The sequence below is a fragment of the Phocoena sinus genome, chromosome 2 (assembly GCF_008692025.1).
Source record: "Phocoena sinus isolate mPhoSin1 chromosome 2, mPhoSin1.pri, whole genome shotgun sequence".
Lineage (NCBI taxonomy): Eukaryota > Metazoa > Chordata > Mammalia > Artiodactyla > Phocoenidae > Phocoena > Phocoena sinus.
The window spans coordinates 145,453,974-145,473,190 of record NC_045764.1 but is presented as its reverse complement, the minus strand read 5'-3'; the positions used below and the strand labels follow the sequence as shown (position 1 = coordinate 145,473,190).

General features: G+C 48.6%; 1 protein-coding gene across 3 annotated transcripts in view; it reads right to left on the bottom strand.

The window, feature by feature from the left end:
• Positions 1-19,217, bottom strand: part of GALNT16 (polypeptide N-acetylgalactosaminyltransferase 16) — a 108,006-nt gene that overhangs the window by 30,470 nt on the left and 58,319 nt on the right. For all 3 annotated transcript variants that reach the window (XM_032622345.1, XM_032622343.1, XM_032622344.1), the window contains exons 2-6: positions 8,093-8,250; positions 6,420-6,518; positions 5,167-5,234; positions 4,554-4,619; positions 2,162-2,283 (exon numbers count right to left, since the gene is read on the bottom strand). In XM_032622345.1, the coding sequence (XP_032478236.1) occupies positions 2,162-2,283; positions 4,554-4,619; positions 5,167-5,234; positions 6,420-6,518; positions 8,093-8,250 (513 nt within the window). The remainder of the gene's footprint in view (positions 1-2,161; positions 2,284-4,553; positions 4,620-5,166; positions 5,235-6,419; positions 6,519-8,092; positions 8,251-19,217) is intronic.

Sequence of the window (19,217 nt, the reverse complement as noted above, 5' to 3'; positions counted from 1 at the left end):
TGGATCTTCTGTTGCTGGTGTGAACTGTTGTTTTACTAATTGTCGTCCATCTTTGTACATGTTGAGGTTGAGTCTTCCCAACTGGACAACCGGCAGCTTAAGGGCAGGGACGCTGCAGGCTCTGTGTAACCTGGGTGGCACTCCTCTCATGCCACATCCGCTTCAAAGTCAGACTCACGCTCCCTTCATCATCTCCCAGACACAAATCCACCTCCAAAACATTGGTGGGTAATATGCCAACTTTAATAAAGGCTTTTTTTCTGGGGGTGAGGGGTGGGGGGATAGTGGTCGTGGTGGATTCTATCATATACCACGTGCAAAACTTAATTGCCCTCCATCAGCAGGATGTCTGTTCTCTTCTTTTCTCCCTCCATGGAGGGACATGGAACAGGGCTTCTTCTTCCTCCTCTCTCTGTATTCTGTGCTGACCCTCAAAATCCTCTTGTCTGCAACTTGGAATCCAGCTCTGCCCCTCAGTTCACACTCCGTCTCAGGACGACAAAAATGTGGGATGTGGCGGATCAGGGGAGACCATCCACGGTCTCCCACAGTGTTCTATGGGGGCCTCACCTTATCGTTTTTATAGACTTTTTGTGTTGAGATTTAATTCACATTTTTATAACAATTTTATTAGATATAATTGATATACCATAAAATTTGCCATTTTAAAGTGTACAATTCAGTGGTTTGTAGTATATTCACAAGGTTGTGGCACCGTCACCACTCTCTAATTTCAAAACATTTTCAGCACCCCAGTAAGAAACCCTGTACCATTAGCAGTCACTCCCCATACCCCGCTCCCTCCAGCCCCTGACAACCACTAATCCCCTTTGTATTTCTATGGATTTATTTATTCTGGACATTTCATATAAATGGAATCATATAATATGCAGTTTTTGTTACTGGCTTCTTTCACTTAGCATAAGGTTTTCAAAGTTCATCCATATTGTAACATGTACCATTACTTCATTGTTTCTATGGCTGAACAGTATTCCAGTGTATGGATATATCACATTCTGTTTATCCGTTCACGGTTGATAGACATTTTGCTGTTTCCATGTTTCAGCTATTCTGAATAACACTGCTCTGAACACGCAGACACAAGTTTTTGTGTGAGGTATGTTTTCATTTCTCTTGAGTGTATACCTAGCAGTGGAATTGCTGGGTCATATGGTAACTCTATGTTTAAACTTTTGAGGAAGTGCCAGACTGTTTTCCAAAGTGGAGAACAGCACCATTTGACATGCTCCCCATCAATGTATAAAGACTCCTATTTATCTACATCCTCACCAGCACTTGTACTGTCCATCCTTTTGATTATAACCATCCTGTAGGTATCAAGTGGTACCTCATTGTGGTTTTGACTTGCATTTCCCTAATGACTTAATGTTGAGCATCTTTTCATGCGCTGGTTGACCATTTGTCTATTTTCCATTGTGGTGCGTGGGCTTCTCAATGCGGTGGCTTCTCTTGTTGCGGAGCATGGGCTCTAGGCGCCCGGGCTTCAGTAGTTGTGGCACTCAGGCTCAGTCGTTGTGGCTCGCGAGCTCTAGAGCGCAGGCTCAGAAGTTGTGGCACATGGGCTTAGTTGTTCCGTGGCCTGTGGGATCTTCCCAGACAAGGGCTCGAACCCGTGTCCTCTGCATTGGCAGGTGGATTCTTAACCACTGTGCCGCCAGGGAAGCCCTTTTCTCATTTTTAAATTGAGTTATTTGTCTTTTATGGTTGAGTTGAAATCACCTCATCCTATGTTCCATATGTCCAAATCCTCCCCATTCTAGAGAACAGCAGGCACATGGGAGGGGCCCCCCCTGCTTGAGAACACCATCCTCTCCTCCCTCCTTCTCAGGCTTCCCAGCCTGACTCACCCTCACTCATCACTCCCTCAGGAGGAAAACAATACCACCCATTCATAGTAGGAGCTTTGTGGCTCACCCAGGCTTTCAGCCAATTTAATTCTCACCACAACCCAGTCAGACAAATATTACAATTATCCCTGTTTTCAGATGAGAAAGCTCAATGAGGTGAAGTTACTCAGGAGGGAGCAGACCATTTAGGCTTCCTACTCTGCCTGCCCAACTCCAGAGACCGTTCATCATCCCCCCTCATGCCAAGAACATGTGGGCACGTCCAGAGCTCCCCCAGGGACAGACAGACTTACCTCCTTCACCCGCTGCAGCATGGGCTGCAGCCACTCGGTGTTCACTTCGCAGTGGCTGTCCAGAAAGGTGAGGACAGCAGCTGCGGCCGCATCTGCCCCGCGAACTCGGGACCGGATCAGCCCTGCAATGGGAAGGGACAAAGGATGGTGCTGGGACTGAGCCAATCTGCTCATCCGTCCCCCCAAAGTCTCAGGGCTCTCTGCCCCTTAGGGCTGAGGTTTCCTCTGAGTTATTGTGATTTAACTTTACTTCGTATTTCTTGATTTCTTCCCTCCCTCTTTTTCTTTCTCTCACCCATCCATCAACCATCATTACTCCAAGGTTATTCTCTGAGTGCCCTCTGCATGCCAGACACTGGACTCTGGGGACACACTGATGAACAGTCAGAGTTTAGTGAACAGAAGTTGCAATATAGTGTGGTTTGGTACCAAAGGAGAGCCAGAAACCACCACTCAGGAACCTCAGGGTGGTCCCCTCCAGCTGCATAGAGGATACTCTATGACATGCAGAGAGTCTTCTAGACTAAGACAAGCTGGAGTTAGTATGCCAGCCCCTTCACTAACTGTAGCATATTATTTAACCTCTCTGAGCCTTAGTTTTCTTATCCAGAAGATTCAGAGAGAGTAATCCCTGCCTCCTGGGGACAGTGCGTGGTGTCCAGGAAGCCGACACGAGCAGAGATTCTACTCTGCTTCCACCTCATTCCCCAGTCTCCTCGAAGGCTCGTCAACTGTCAAAAAATGGCCTCGCTTTTGGCAGCACCCTGGTCGGAGCTGGGGACTTGCCTGATCAGGAGGGAGGAGACCCAGATGGTCCTGCCCCTGACAGAGCAGCCACTGGTGTGGGGAGATTTCCCTGGCCACACCTCTGCCCGGCACTCTACTGCCCCATCCTTCTACTCCATAGGGAGCTGTAAAGCACCTAATCATAAATGTACATCTATGTTGGGTAAAACCCCAGGGAACAGCATACTCCAGGCCTAAAGGCACCTGCAACCCAGGGCTTGGGAGAGATCTCTCTCCGGCCTCTTCCATTCCAGTTTGAAGGTCCCTTCGGCCTGACTGGACTTTCTTAAATACACCCATCACATCTCTTTCTTTCCTTCCTTCCTTCCTTTCTTTCTTTCCTCCTTCCTTCCTTTCTTTCTTTTTTTCTTTCTTTCCTCCCTCCCTCCCTCCCTCCCTCCTTCCTTCCTTCCCTCCCTCCTTCCCTTTTTCCTTCCTCTCTCTCTCCCTCTCTTTTTCTCTCTCTCTCCCTCTCTCACCTTCAGTGGCTCCCTATTCTCTGCTTTATCAAGTCTAAATGACCCCCGTCATCTATCCTCACCCCACTCATTCCTCGTGCTGACCAGGCCCAATTCTCCCAGGAAGGGGAGACTAAGTAGACGGAGGTTAAGAGGCTGGGCTCTGGGTGGGCCCCCTGCCCCAGGGTGGAATCCTGGTTCCTTTATTCGTCACTCCAGGCAAATTACTGAACCTTCTTAAACCCCAGTTTCTTTATTTGCAAAACAGAATGATGGGCTGTTATGAGGACTGAACGTGAGAATGTGGGCAGAGTGAGTGCTACAGGGTGAGAATGCAGGAAACGTAGGGAGACTGTTAGTACTTCCTGTACCCAGGCCGGACTGATGCCTTTGCCTGCAGAGTCTCCGGGCCTGGAACGCCCTCCCTTGTGCCCTATTCATCTGTCTCACAACCCCTTCACCCAATCCAGGGGCCCTCTCCGATTATTCCCCTCTCCTCCATCGCCTTTCTACCCCATATAATTATAACCAGCCTCAGCTCCATAATAAGCTCTCCGAGGGCAGGGACCATATTTATACTTCTTTTGTGTCCCCTAGAGTGCCGTGTACAACCCTACGCTGTAGTCGGTGCTCCAAAACACCTCTTGATTGCAAGTGAGGTCACATCTGCTTTATACTGCCCTGTGGTTTTCTCAAAGCATTTAATCCTTACACCGAGGGCAGGGACCATATTTATACTTCTTTTGTGTCCCCTAGAGTGCCGTGTACAACCCTACACTGTAGTCGGTGCTCCAAAACACCTCTTGATTGCAGGTGAGGTCACATCTGCTTTATACTGCCCTGTGGTTTTCTCAAAGCATTTAATCCTTACAATAACTGTGCAGGACAGAAAGGGTACTATTATTATTCCCATTTCTCACGAGAGACAACGAAGGCAGCCGGAAGTAGAGCTACTTACCTACAGCCATACTGTGATAGGGGCTGACCCAAGATAGCAAGAGGGTCTTTCCCCAGACCTTGGTCCTGGCCACCAGGAATACAGCAGGACCACGCTGGCTTGGTATGACATGGCACCAAAAGGGAGCGGGGAGGTGCAGAAGTCTAGATCAAAAGAGCTCTGCGGTGGCACCTCGGGTCCAAGAACTTACCTTCCCGCCGGTCGTTGCGCAGGCATTTGACCTTGGTGATCCTGGTCAGGAGAAGACAGTCTTCAGCTGAGGGTGGAGAGAAGGAAGCAAGCCCATTCAGATATTGACGTCAGACCACACGTGGTTCGACCACTACTGGAACTTCCCAGGAGCTTCTCCAGACCAGGCCCGGGGGAAGGCGAGGCATGGAGGAGAGTGGTCATCTCCACAGGCCAAAGGATTGCCCTGTCCTCCACTCCCCAGCCAGACTGAGGACTGCCTGTACTTGTGGCATTACCCCCCAGGGGGCACCAGAGAGCGCCAGCACTGTCACCAGTCCAACAGCCTCGGCGCTAGATTGTGGGGACAATATTCTGCACACGGCAGTTGTGATAATGAAGGATGCTTCATTTTAATTTTTTTTTTAATGTCATCTCACTGGTGTCCCATCAAAGCAACACCACTCCTTTTGCACCAGGGAGCAGAGCCAGGGAGGGCACCTAGAAAAGACTGAAGATCCCCGCGGGGAGCAGAGGTCAGCCTGTGATGGCCAGAACAACCTCAAGAGTGCTTCCCTTGGCATTCTGGGGAAATGGGGTGTGAAGGGGTGCGAAAAAAGAAGGTGCATACTTACGATCTGAACTGAAGTCATCCACTAGAATGATCTCCTGGATCAGGCTGGCAGGAGTTCTGTTCAGGACGCTGGAGGAGTGACGGGGACAGAGGAGCCCAGATTTAGGGGCCACCTTCTACTTCCTTCTTCCTGCCATGGGTTCCCCCACCGCCCACCTCGGAAGCCAGCACACTGGCCACGGGCAGCTGCTAGCAAACCTTCTGGGCCCTGGTCAATGGCTGAGGGGCAGTGTGTTCCTCAGGCTCCTCCAAGACCCAGCCGACCCTGCTGCCTGGACCCTCAGGTACTTGGGACCCACCTCAGATGGGGGGTAGGGACTGCCCTAGTTTAGCTGTTGAGGCAGGACCTTAGCCGCTCTGGCTGCCTGGGCTTAACAAGCCCACCTGAGGACAACCCCCGCTGGCCCCGAAGCTGTCTGCTTGGAAAGCTAGCGAGGCTCCTTCTGGCCTGATGGGTCAGGAGGGATGTTCTCAGAAAGCTTCCCTGCCAACTCTTTCCCTCCTACCATCCCTCCTCCTCCTTCACTCCCTGGTGAAGGAAACCTAAACTTCTTTAATCCCTGGAATATCACTGGGTACTCCATTCCGAATCCTATTCTTTTTTTTTTTTTTTTTTGCGGTACGCGGGCCTCTCACTGTGGTGGCCTCTCCTGTTGCGGAGCACAGGCTCCAGACGCGCAGGCTCAGCGGCCACGGCTCACGGGCCCAGCCGCTCCGCGGCATGTGGGATCTTCCCGGACCGGGGCACGAACCTGTGTCCCCTGCATCGGCAGGCGGACTCTCCACCACTACGCCACCAGGGAAGCCCCTGAATCCTATTCTTATCTAAGTTCATTAAGAAATGAGGTGAGTAGAAGTCAGACTTGACCACGGGGCCAAGCTTAGGAGAACAGGAGGGGCACCGCTCTCTGAGTCGCTGACAGGTGCCTACTGGGCTGGTATCCATCCACCTGAGGCCTCACGTCTGTCCCCACCACCCTGGGCTCCTGACCCCTGCATTTCCGCCTGAGTCCTGGGGACCTGACCTTGTGTTTGTGCATCTCGCTAACAGTTGGACTTCTTGGGTCTCCCTGACCCTGATGCGCCAGCCTCAGCCTCTCAGAAGGGCAGATCCCCCCCTGCCAGTGCCCGCTGGTCTTCACGCCATCTGGCCACAGCACCCAGTCTCAGTGTTCTCCCCTGCCAGGGCCCAGCAGATCCCCAAGGCCTGGGGGAACAGCACCACGGAGATGAAAGGTCCAAGGTGGGGCTTACCTTTTCACCGTGCGCAGGAGGGTAGAGCGGGCTTCGTTGTGGAAGGTGATGATGACGCTGGTGGCCGGCAAGTCTGACGAATAGGACACGGATGGGCAACTGAGAAGAGAGCAGAGAGGTCAGAGGGCAGCTGTGAGAGTGATCTCAGGGCAGGCTTAAGCTTCTCTTTGGCCGGCCTGCTGCCCCCTGAAGCCAGGCGTGGGCCCTGGGCCTCCACACCCATGCACACCCCACTCAGGCCGCCCAGCCTGGAGTCCTTGGAGGGAAGCACAGGTTGGGGGACCTTTCCAGGCCTGCATGCTCTTTACAAAAGACCTAGAGCACTCGGAGCCCCACAGTCACTGAAGTGTTGAGGAGGGATCGACGTGTATAGGCACCACACAGGCCCCAGGATCAAGCCCCGGACCAACAGACAGAACTCCCTGCCCGATGGGGCAGCCAAGAGAGACAGAATGGTGGAGGGGAGAAGAGGGAAAATGGCCTCTCTTTGTCTCTGACACCCTGTAGCTTCTTCCTTCGGATGTAGCGGCTCCTGACATCTGGTGGGATCTGGAGAGGAATCGTTCCCATCCCGTCCTCCCGTGAATTCCTCCCTCTCGCTGCCACCATTAACAGCCACCTGGTGACACCAGGCAGGGAAGCAGCCCCACTCTTCCCATGGGCCCTGGGACACCTAGGGGAAACCGAGTCTCTGAGGAGACACCAAAGGCACTTCCCCCTACCTCACTCCTTCGCCCAGCAGCTCTGTGCTCCACCTTCTCCAGACACCACATTTTGGGCCCATTGGCTGCCCCATGCTCAGAAAAGGGAATTAAAATGATCCATCCCTGCCAGGCTTCATCCTTGTCGGTTCTGCAAATGCTTCTGTGAATGCATTTATTGGTGCTCCTGGGGCCGTGGTGGGAAAGCAGCCGCAGTGCTAGTTTTCATGGCAATCTCCTTTATTACAATTGCTCTCTGACTATTCCACTGGTGACTGTTTTTTCATTATGGCAAGAGGAGAGATTGAAGGTGGAGACCCGTATCCTCCAGACAGGACACTACAAGGGCCTGAACGAGGGAGGGGGCTGATGACTTGCCCGCTCACACTGAGCAGAGTCCGAGCTGGGATGAGCACGGAAGGTGTCCTTGATCCTGGTCTAGGGCCTCTCCCACCTACCACTCTGGGAGAACAAAGAGCAAAAGACTGTCGAGCATTTCTGGGAGTTGCTGAGGAAGTGGCGGCAGTGGGGCAGGAAGAGAGGAAGGAAAGGGATACCAGTGGGGCGGTGCACAGCGCTCTACTGTTTGCACAGTGCAGGCAGGGCTGGCGGCCCCTCTTCACCTCAGACATCACCAGATGGGCACCAAGAACGCCAGGCTAGCCCACCCCCTTCAGACCTCCCCGTGGTCCCCTGGCAGGTCACTCTTGCTGGGATTCCAGCCTGAGGTATTTAGGGGCCTCTCTGGCCTCACTGGGAAGTCTCCTTGGACCTCTCAGGCTCTCAGGAGGTCAATGAAATAAAGGTGAGTCAGGAAAACGACAGATGGTAAGGGTTTGAATGTCTCAATAGCTGGACTGAGTCTGAGGAAATCTTCCTCATTTCTTAAATCCACATGGCTGAAAGAAAAGCCAACTGGTGCTGGCCCTTCCCTCCACCTTTCTTTCTCCACCGGCACAATGGAGGCCACACCTGTAATGGCGGGTGTCCCGGATGGGCCGGTCAGGGCTCAGCTTGTCGCTCTCCAGCTGGTTGAAGGCATGCTGTCTGTAGGGGTCCTCTCCAGGCTTCAGCTGCTTGGCTGCCAGGTATGCCTTCTCCTCAAAGCCTTTCGAGGGTGTTCCTGTCACCTGAGACAAAGGTCAGCATCAGAGGGGCCACAGGCAAGAGGAGAAAGTAGCCACTGTGTGGTAAGCACTTACGACACGGTAGGACCCAACTGCATTACCTCATTTGTACCTGTGAGCAGGAGATCGTTATTTCCCCCGCTGTACAGATGAGGAAACTGAGGCTCATGACGGTACCCCCCTGTGTGGGGGCAGGGAGTACATGGGAACTCTCCATACCTTCCGCTGAACTTTGTGCACCTAAAACTGCTCTTAAATAATAAAACCTATTAATAAAAAAGCTCAAGGTCAGAGCTAGTGACTCACAGGTTTCTGGAGTCAAAATGGTTGTTCTGACTCTGAAGCCCACACTCTTGACCAGGGCTCTTCGCTGGATATGGAGATGGTGACACCTGGAGGGCACCTGACCCCCAAGATGAGGTGTCCTGAGAGGTCACCAAGCAACCTGCAGAATGACAGTCTCCTAGGGATAAACCTGGGCCTGACACTGGGCTAGGCATGAAGGAGGGGCCTGATCAGTAAAACATCCAACGCTGGGACAAGATGCTGCCCAGAGAACCACCTGTGAGGTCAGGTGGGCCCTCACAGGCTAATGCCAGAGCTGCTAGGATGCAAACGCACGGGCAGTGATGCATCTTCTCTGGGACTTGTGTTTGCTGCTGAAATAGCTTACCTCAGACCTCCTGGGCAGCCTGGTTTTAAGTGCTGGGGAGTGATGGATGACAGATGCCGTGGCCCAGCCTCCCTCCTCTTAGCCACACCCTGCTTTGTGCTCCCAAAGTCCCCCCATGAAAGACACTGGGGAAAGATACATCTGAGACGCATGGATGAGTGGATGGATCCTGACATCTCATTATCTGAAACACACTGCCAGCTGGATGTTGCCTGGAAATATCATCAACGGTGAGTGCATCTCGACTCCGCCCCTTCCACTTGACCAGAAGCCCGGGCAGGAGCTTTGAGCCCACAGGGGCAGCAGGAAGGCGGGTGAGAGTTGTCCAGGAACAGAACCCCTGCATGAGAACTCCATCACAGGCCTAGTCTCTAGAGGGACAGTCCCAAGAAGACAGCTCGACCTGTGGAGAGGAGATGGATGTGTTGGGTGATCCACCAGCAGCCCAGGGCCTCCACATTCCCCTGAGAGCCTAGCTCCCAGCCTCATGGGACAGGAATGCAAAGGTTCCGGGGAGTGCCTGTCTCCTAGGGCTGCCTCTCTGTAGTGTTCATGCCACCTAGGAACCAGTCCCTGAGCTCCCTGAGGTCACAGCCAGTGAGGGAGGTTTCCTCATGTGTACTGGGCCCAGCCCTGTGTCACACACATACTCAGGATGGTGACAACAGCTGCACTGCCGCACTGTGATATTCTTATTTGGTGCCATGCCGGGGACTGGACAGATGGGTCAGTGTCCCCACAGACTCACAATCCATTGCAGGAAAGAGAGGATGAGTGGAAGGAGGGGATTGGTTCAAGATGGTGGAGTAGAAGGACATGCTCTCACTCCCTCATGCGAGAGCACCAGAATCACAACCAACTGCTGAAAAATCATCGACAGGAAGACACTGGAACTCACCAGAAAAGATACCCCACATCTAAAGACAAAGGGGAAGTCACAATGAGATGGTAGAAGGGGCGCAATCACAGTAAAATCAAATCCCGAAACTGCTGGGTGAGTGACTCACAAACTGGAGAACACTTATACCACACAATTTCACCCACGAGAGTAAAGGTTCTGAGCCCCATGTCAGGCTTCCCAACCTGGGGACCCAGCAACGGGAGGAGGAATTCCTAGAGAATCAGACTTTGAAGCCTAGTGGGAATTGATTGCAGCACTTCGACAGGACTGGGGGAAACAGAGACTCCACTCGTGGAGGGCACACACAAAGTAGTGTGCGCATCGGGACCCAGGGGAAGGAGCAGTGACCCCATAGGAGACTGAACCAGACCTACCTGCTAGTGTAGGAGGGTCTCCTGCAGAGGCGGGGGTGGCTGAGTCTCACTGTGAGGACAAGGACACTGGCAGCAGAAGGTCTGGGAAGTACTCCTCGGCGTGAGCCCTCCCAGCGTCCGCCATTAGCCCCAGCAAAGAGCCAGGTAGGCTCCAGTGTTGGGTGGCCTCAGGCCAAACAAGCAACAGGGAGGGAAACAAGCCCCACCCATCAGCAAATAAACGGATTAAAGTTTTACTGAGCTCTGCCAACCAGAGCAACAGCCAGCTCTACCCACCACCAGTCCCTCGCATCAGAAAACTTGCACAAGCCTCTTAGATAGCCTCATCCACCAGAAGGCACAGAGCAGAAGCAAGAAGAACTACAATCCTGCAGCCTGTGGAACAAAAACCACATTCACAGAAAGATAGACAAGATGAAAAGGCAGAGGGCTATGTACCAGATGAAGGAACAAGATACAACCCCAGAAAAACAACTAAGTGAAGTGGAGATAGGCAACCTTCCAGAAAAAGAATTCAGAATAATGACAGTGAAGATGATCCAGGACCTCAGAAGAAGAATGGAGGCAAATATTGAGAAGATGTAAGACATGTTTAACAAAGACCTAGAAGAATTAAAGAACAAACAAACAGAGATGAACAATACAATAACTGAAATGAAAAACACACTAGAGGGAATCAACAGCAGAATAACTGAGGCAGAAGAACGGATAAGTGACCTGGAAGAGAGAATGGTGGAATTCACGGCTATGGAACAGAATAAAGAGAAAACGATGAAAAGAAATGAAGACAGCCCAAGAGATCTCTGGGACAACATTAAACGCAACAACATTTGCATTATAGGGGTCCCAGAAGGAGAAGAGAGAGAGATAGGACCTGAGAAAATATTTGAAGAGATTATAGTCGAAAACTTCCCTAACATGGGAAAGGAAATAGCCACACAAGTCCAGGAAGCACAGAGAGTCCCAGACAGGATAAACTCAAGGAGAAACATGCCAAGACACATAGTAATCAAATTGGCAAAAATTAAAGACAAAGAAAAATTATTGAAAGCAGCAAGAGAAAAATAACATACAAGGGAACTCCCATAAGGTTAACAGCTGATTTCTCAGCAGAAACTCTACAAGCCAGAAGGGAATGGCATGACATATTTAAAGTGATGAAAGGGAAGAACCTACAACCAAGATTGCTCTACCCAGCAAGGATCTCATTCAGATTCTACGGAGAAATCAAAGATTTACATACAAGCAAAAGCTAAGAGAATTCAGCACCACAAAACCAGCTCTACAACAAATGCTAAAGGAACTTCTCTAAGTAGGAAACACAAGAGAAGAAAAGGACCTACAAAAAGAAACCCATAACAATTAAGAAAATGGTCATAGGAACATACATATCAATAATAACCTTAAAAGTGAATGGATTAAGTGCTCCAACCAAAAGACTGAGGCTCCCTGAATGGATACAAAAACAACATCCATATATATACTGTCTACAAGAGACCCACTTCAGACCTAGTGACACATACAGACTGAAAGTGAGGAGATGGAAAAAGATATTCCATGCAGATGGAAATCAAAAGAAAGCTGGAGTAGCAATACTCATATCAGATAAAATGACTTTAAAATAAACAATGTTACAAGAGATAAGGAAGGACACTACATAATGAACAAGGGATCAATCCAAGAAGAAGATATAACAATTATAAATCTATATGCACCCAACATAGGAGCACCTCAATACATAAGGCAACTGCTAACATCTATAAAAGAGGAAATCGACAGTAACAGAATAGTGGGGGACCTTTAACACCTCACTTACACCAATGGACAGATCATCCAAACAGAAAGTTAATAGGGAAACACAAGCTTTAAATGACACAATAGATCAGATAGATTTAATTGATATTTATAGGACATTCCATCCAAATACAGCAGATTACACTTTCTTCTCAACTGCACACGGAATATTCTCCAAGATAGATCACATCTTGGGTCACAAATCAAGCCTCAGTAAATTTAACAAAATTGAAATCATATCAAGCATCTTTTCTGACCACAATGCTATGTGATTAGAAATCAATTACAGGGAAAAAAACATAGTAAACACAAACACATGGAGGCTAAACAATACATTACTAAATAACCAAGAGATCACTGAAGAAATCAAAGAGGAAATAAAAAAATACCTAGAGACCAATGACAATGAAAACACGATGATCCAAAACCTATGGGATGCAGCAAAAGCAGTTCTAAGAGGGAAGTTTATAGCAATACAAGCCTACCTCAAGAAACAAGAAAAATCTCAAATAAACAATCTAACCTTACACCTAAAGGGACTAGAGAAAGAAGAACAAACAAAACCCAAAGTTAACATAGGAAAGAAATCATAAATATCAGAGCAGATATAAATGAAATAGAAACAAAGGAAACAATAGCAAAGATCAATAAAACTAAAAGCTGGTTCTTTGAGAAGATAAACAAAATTGATAAACCGTTAGCCAGACTCATCAAGAAAAAGAGGGAGAGCACTCAAATCAAGAAAATTAGAAAAAGAAAAAAAAAAAGAAAATTAGAAATGAAAAAGGAGAAGTTACAACAGACACCACAGAACTACAAAGCATCCTAAGAGATTATTACAAGCAACTCGATGCCAATAAAATGGGCAACCTGGAAGAAATGGACAAATTTTCAGAAAGGTATAACCTTCCAAGACTGAACCAGGAAGAAATAGAAAATATGAACAGACCAATCACAAGTAATGAAATTGAAACTGTGATTTAAAATCTTCCAACAAACAAAAGTCCAGGACCAGATGGCTTCACAGGTGAATTCTATCAAACATTTAGAGAAGAGCTAACACCCATCCTTCTCAAACTCTTCCAAAAAATTGCAGAGGAAGGAACACTCCCAAATTCATTCTATGAAGCCACCATCACCCTGATACCAAAACCAGACAAAGATACTAGAGAAAAAGACAATCACAGACCAATATCACTGATAAATATATATGCAAAAATCCTCAACAAAATAATAGCAAACAGAATCCAACAACACATTAAAAGAATCATACACCATGATCAAGTGGGATTTATCCCAGGGATGCAAGGATTCTTCTATATATGCAAATCAATCAAAGTAATACAGCATATTAACAAATTGAAGAAGAAAAACCATATGATCATCTCAATAGATGCAGAAAAAGCTTTTGACAAAATTCAACACCCAGTTATGATAAAAACTCTCTAGAAAGTGGGCATACAGGGAACCTACCTCAACATAATAAAGGCTGTATAAGACAAACATCATTCTCAATGGTGAAAAACTGAAAGCATTTCCTCTAAGATCAGGAACAAGACAAGGATGTCCACTCTCACCACTATTATTAAACATAGTTTTGGAAGTCCTAGCCACAGCAATCAGAGAAGAAAAAGAAATAAAAGGAATACAAATTGGAAAAGAAGAAGTTAAACTGTCACTGTTGGCAGATGACATGATACTATGCATAGAGAATCCTAAAGATGCCACCAGAAAACTAGAGCTAGAAAACTAGAAACTAGAACTAATCAATGAATCTGGTAAAGTTGCAGGATACAATATTACTGCACAGAAATCTCTTGCATTCCTATACACTAATGATGAAAAATCTGAAAGAGAAATTAAGGAAACACTTCCATTTAGCATTGCAACAAAAAGAATAAAATACCTAGGAGTAAACCTACTTAGGGAGACAAAAGACCTGTATGCAGAAAACTATAAGACACTGATGAAAGAAATTAAAGATGATACAAACAGATGGAGAGATATACCATGTTCTTGGATAGGAAGAATCAATATCAGGAAAATGACTATACTACCCAAAGCAATCTACAGATTCAATGCAATCCCTATCAAATTACCAATGGCATTTTTTTTTTTTTTTTTTTTTTTTTGTGGTACGCGGGCCTCTCACTGTTGTGGCCTCTCCCGTTGCGGAGCACAGGCTCTGGATGCGCAGGCTCAGCAGCATGGCTCACGGGCCCAGCCGCTCCTCGGCATGTGGGATCTTCCCAGACCGGGGCATGAACCCATGTCCCCTGTATCGGCAGGTAGACTCTCAACCACTCACCACCAGGGAAGCCCACCAATGGCATTTTTTACAGAACTGGAACAAAAAATCTTAAAATTTGTATGGAGACACAAAAGACCCCGAATAGCCAAAGCAGTCTTGAGGGAAAAAAACAGAGCTGGAGGAATCAGACTCCCTGACTTTAGACTATACTACAAAGCTATAGTAATCAAGACAATATGGTACTGGCACAAAAACAGAAATATAGGTCAATGGAACAGGACAGAAAGCACAGAGATAAACCCACACACCTACGGTCAACTAATCTATGACAAAGGAGGCAAGGATATACAATGGAGAAAAGACAGTCTCTTCAATAATTGGTGCTGGGAAAACTGGACAGCTACATGTAAAAGAATGAAATTAGAACACTCCCTAACACCATACATAAAAATAAACTCAAAATGGATTAGAGACCTAAATGTAAGACGGGACACTATAAAACTCTTAGAGGAAAACATAGGAAGAACACTTTTTTTTTTTTTTTTTTGTGGTACTCGGGCCTCTCACTGTTGTAGCCTCTCCCGTTGCGGAGCACAGGCTCTGGATGCGCAGGCTCAGCGGCCATGGCTCACGGGCCCAGCCGCTCCGCGGCATGTGGGATCTTCCTGGACCAGGGCACGAACCCGTGTCCCCTGCATCGGCAGGCGGACTCCCAACCACTGCGCCACCAGGGAAGCCCCGGAAGAACACTTTTTGACATAAATCACAGCAAGATCTTTTTTGACCCAGCTCCTAGAGTAATGGAAACAAAAATAAACAAATGGGACCTAATGAAACCTAAAATCTTTTGCAAAGCAAAAGAAACTACAAACAAGACGAGAAGACAACCCTCAGAATGGGAGAAAATATTTGCAAACGAATCAATGGACAAAGGATTAATCTCCAAAATATATAAACAGCTCATGCAGCTCATTAACAAAACAGACAACTGAATCCAAAAATGGGCAGAAGACCTAAATAGACATTTCTCCAAAGAAGACATACAGATGGCCAAGAAGCACATGAAAAGCTGCTCAACGTCACTAATTAGTAGAGAAATGCAAATCAAAACTACACTGAGGTATCACCTCACACCAGTTAGAAATGGCATCATCAGAAAACCTACAAACAACAAATGCTGGTGTGGAGAAAAGGGAACCCTCTTGCACTGTTGGTGGGAATGTAAATTGATACAGCCACTGTGGAGAACAGTATGGAGGTTCCTGAAAAAACTGAAAATAGAATTACCATATGACCCAGCAATTCCACTACTGGGCATATACCCAGAGAAAACTATAATTCAAAAAGACACATGCACCCCAATGTTCATTGCAGCACTATTTACAATAGCCAGGTCATGGCAGCAACTTAAATGCCTACCGACAGACGAATGGATAAAGAAGATGTGGTACATATATACAATGGAATATTACTCAGCCATAAAAAGGGACAAAACTGGGTCATTTGTAGAGATGTGGATGGATCCAGAGACTGTCATACAGAGTGAAGTAAGCCAGAAAGAGAAAAACAAATATCGTATATTAACTCATATATGTGGAACCTAGAAAAATGGTACAGATGAACTGGTTTGCAGGGCAGAAATTGAGACACAGATGCAGAGAACAAAAGTATGGACACTGAGGGGGGAAAGTGGCAGGGGGTGTTGGTGGTAGGATGAATTGGGAGATTAGGGTTGACATATATACACTAATGTGTATAAAATGGATAACTAATAAGAACCTGCTGTATAAAAAATAAATAAAATACAATGCAAAAAAGAAAAAGGTAAGGACATCTAAAAAAATAAATAGAGAGAAGGAGTGAAGGAAGGAGGGAGAGGGGAGGAGAGAGAGAAGGAGTGAAGGAAGGAGGGAGAGGGGAGGAGAGAGAGAGGAAGAAGGTTCTGGCTTGAACCCTGGATTGCTAGAAGGACCCAAGCTGTTAACTGTGAGAGTGAGGATGAGGGTTCCTTTGTGCCCTTTCCACCAGAGAAAAGAGTGGGTGCTAACTCTGCCCCCCACTTCCACCCAGCCCGGGATCAAGCAAATGGAAAGCGGCCTCCAGCTGATGGTGGAGGAGCTAAAATAAGAAAAAAAATTGCAGAAGCTCCCAAAGGGAGAGCATGCCAATGAATTACCCCGCCAGTCAACTGAGAGAAATAACCATGCTTATTTATTTAGGACTTATGGCCACGCTGTGGGCTCAAGAAACCTCTTAGCTCTCAACCCACACTCACCCATTGCCCAGTAAACATTGATCGAGAGCCACCAGCTACCGGGCACTGGGACACCCTTCTGCACCTGATCATTCATTCATTTGTTTACAGAGGCTTGCCTCCACTCGCTCATTCATTCCTCCACCCATTCATTCAGCAAAACTCCGCTGAGCACCACCTATGTGCCAGGAAGGGGAAGGAATGGTCCTGACACCGTCCCCATCCCCAGCCTGCTGCCTTCCTGCGCCTCATTCAAAGCCTCTTCAGGGCCACAGAGAAGGCTGTGGAAAAGCATCTCTAGAGAAGTTCCTCTCAGGACCTCAAAACTGAGCTAGACATCCTCAAAGATGCGTCTGCTTCTCCCTCCCTCAGACCCATAGCCTCTGATGGTCTAACCCTTCTCCGAGGTTAGACCCTTCACCCGTGACACACCTTGTGAAGAAGGGCACAAGGGTCTGCTCCCTCCCAGAGGTCTCAGCTCTGCTTTCACGTTGACCCAGCATCCCCGGGATTTAGAGCTGAAACATCAGTTGGCCCTGCATCAGCCGAGCGGAGGCGATACCGAGGCAGGATAGGATGCGACCCCTCTATCCAGTCCCTCTCTGGCCTCACCCCAGTCACTGCCCTGAGCTCTTCTACCTGACATCTATCCACACACCCACACCACAGCTCATTTCCCTCCAGTTCTTGAACTCTCCTTTCCCTTTGGCTCTGGTCTTTGATTCTGAGACTTCCAGGCCTTTGAGTGTCCCAGTGGCTACCTCTAACTCAATGCCTCAAAATGAATTCTTCATCCATCCCCAAAGCAGCTGCTTCTTCTGTGCTGCCTGTTGCAGAGGTGGGCAGTCCCACCCCGCTGGTCCTCCAGGTGACAAATCCAGGGGTCACCCCTAGTGCCCTCCCCCATGCTCCACAGCCTGAAGCAGACCCCTGCCCTGGGTCACAGGCAGTGTCCTATGCACATGCCACTAGTGTTAAATCAACAGATTATTTACCGAAAGTCTAGTTTGTGCAGACACTGTGCAAGAAGCTGGGAGGATGAAAATAAACAAAAAGTATGGCCCCCAGAAAAGGAATCTAGGAATCTAGGTCACTCCCTTTTCCTCCCCCATCCCATGCCAGGCATGGCCATGGAGGATCATGAAGAAACCTCCACTCTCAAACTCAGATCACGGGTAGCTGGAGAACTGGCCATGGAACCTCGCCCACCCCACCCCGGCTGGGGCAGGAGTCCGGTGATGGCACAGGCACCAGGCACTGGTGGCCAGTGAATGCCGCCTCCCTGCTCCCCTCTTCCAAAGGGGAAGTGTGTTGTGCTATCCTGTTCTCCCAGCCACACTGCTTACTAAGTATATCGGTGAGGGGTAAATACATCCTTTGGCTCTAGGCTGCGGGACCATAAGGAGATATATCTGGATCAGCCTGAGAGACCCAAGATCCTGGGCTTGGAGCCAGTCGGAGCCACTGGATAGGAGGACTCGCACTGCTGTCCTTTCTGGAGGGGGTGAGGGCATTTGGGGCTGTCTGTGGAATTCTTATACCACATGGCACTGACATCTGTGCTTTACTTCCCTTTCTTTTCCACTAGTGAGCTCCTAGCACCTGGCACATAGTAGGTATTGAGCAGATGTTTACTGGATAAAGGAATGAATGAGGGAGTGAATGAAGGAATGGGTACCTAGACAGTGTCCTTGCTCTCACCTTACTTATAATCAAGTGGGGAGAAAACCACAGCGGACAAATGGGATCCTCTGACACCACACATGACTTCCGGTGGCTTTCACTCTCCCTCAGGGCACAAGCCCCAGAGGTCACAGTGGCCCAGGAGCGGATGCCCTGTCACCTCGCTGGACTCAGCTTCTACTGTTGCCCCCTGCCTAGCTCTGCTCCAGCCACACTGGCCTCCTGAGGTTCCTTGAGCCTCCCAGCACCTTCTCCTTAGCCCATTTATTCCTTCTGCTTCCTTTCTGGAAGGCTTTTCTTCCAGTTGTCTGCATGGCTCCCTCCTTCACCCCCTGCAGGGCTCTGCTCAAACCTGGCTCCTCTGTGAGCCTTCCCCAGCCACCATCTGTGAAACTGTGGCCTCAGCCCCACCCTCGCCTTCCCCATCCTCCCGCCTGCTTTGGCTTTCCTTATAGCACGTAGCATCATGGGATGTTCGATGTGCACTTTTGTTATTAATGTTATCTTTTTGACTCCTTCTTCCTACAAGAATATAAGCTTCACCAGGGCAGGGATTGTCTGTTTTGTTTAATGCTGGATCCCAAAGCCCAGAACAGTGCCCCATGGGACTGGAAAACAATGGCTAATGAGTATGTGAGTGATGAGCTGTCATGCCGGCAAGCATCTCCTGCCCTCCCTCCCCCCCTTCCCTGCCTCCCCACACTCAGCTCACACACACTTGGAGTTGAAGTGGACCAAGAAGGTGAGGGTAGCTTTGCTCGTCTTAGGGACCTCCTCACTCATATGCTCCTGGCAGGGCTGTTAATCACTGTCTTCCCATCCCACCAACACCTCAATCACCAGCGTGGGGTGGGCACAAGACCCAGGCTAGAGTGATCTTGTCACTGCACTCCCAGACGCAGGGGACTGGTTCAGGAACGGTCATTTGACTCAACTGGGGCCAATCAGAATCCACCCTGAGACTTTTCTATAAACTGAGCTCTTTTTGTCAGCACTGGTCAGCTTGGGAGGCGAGCGTCTTCCTGCCCCTCACATGGAGA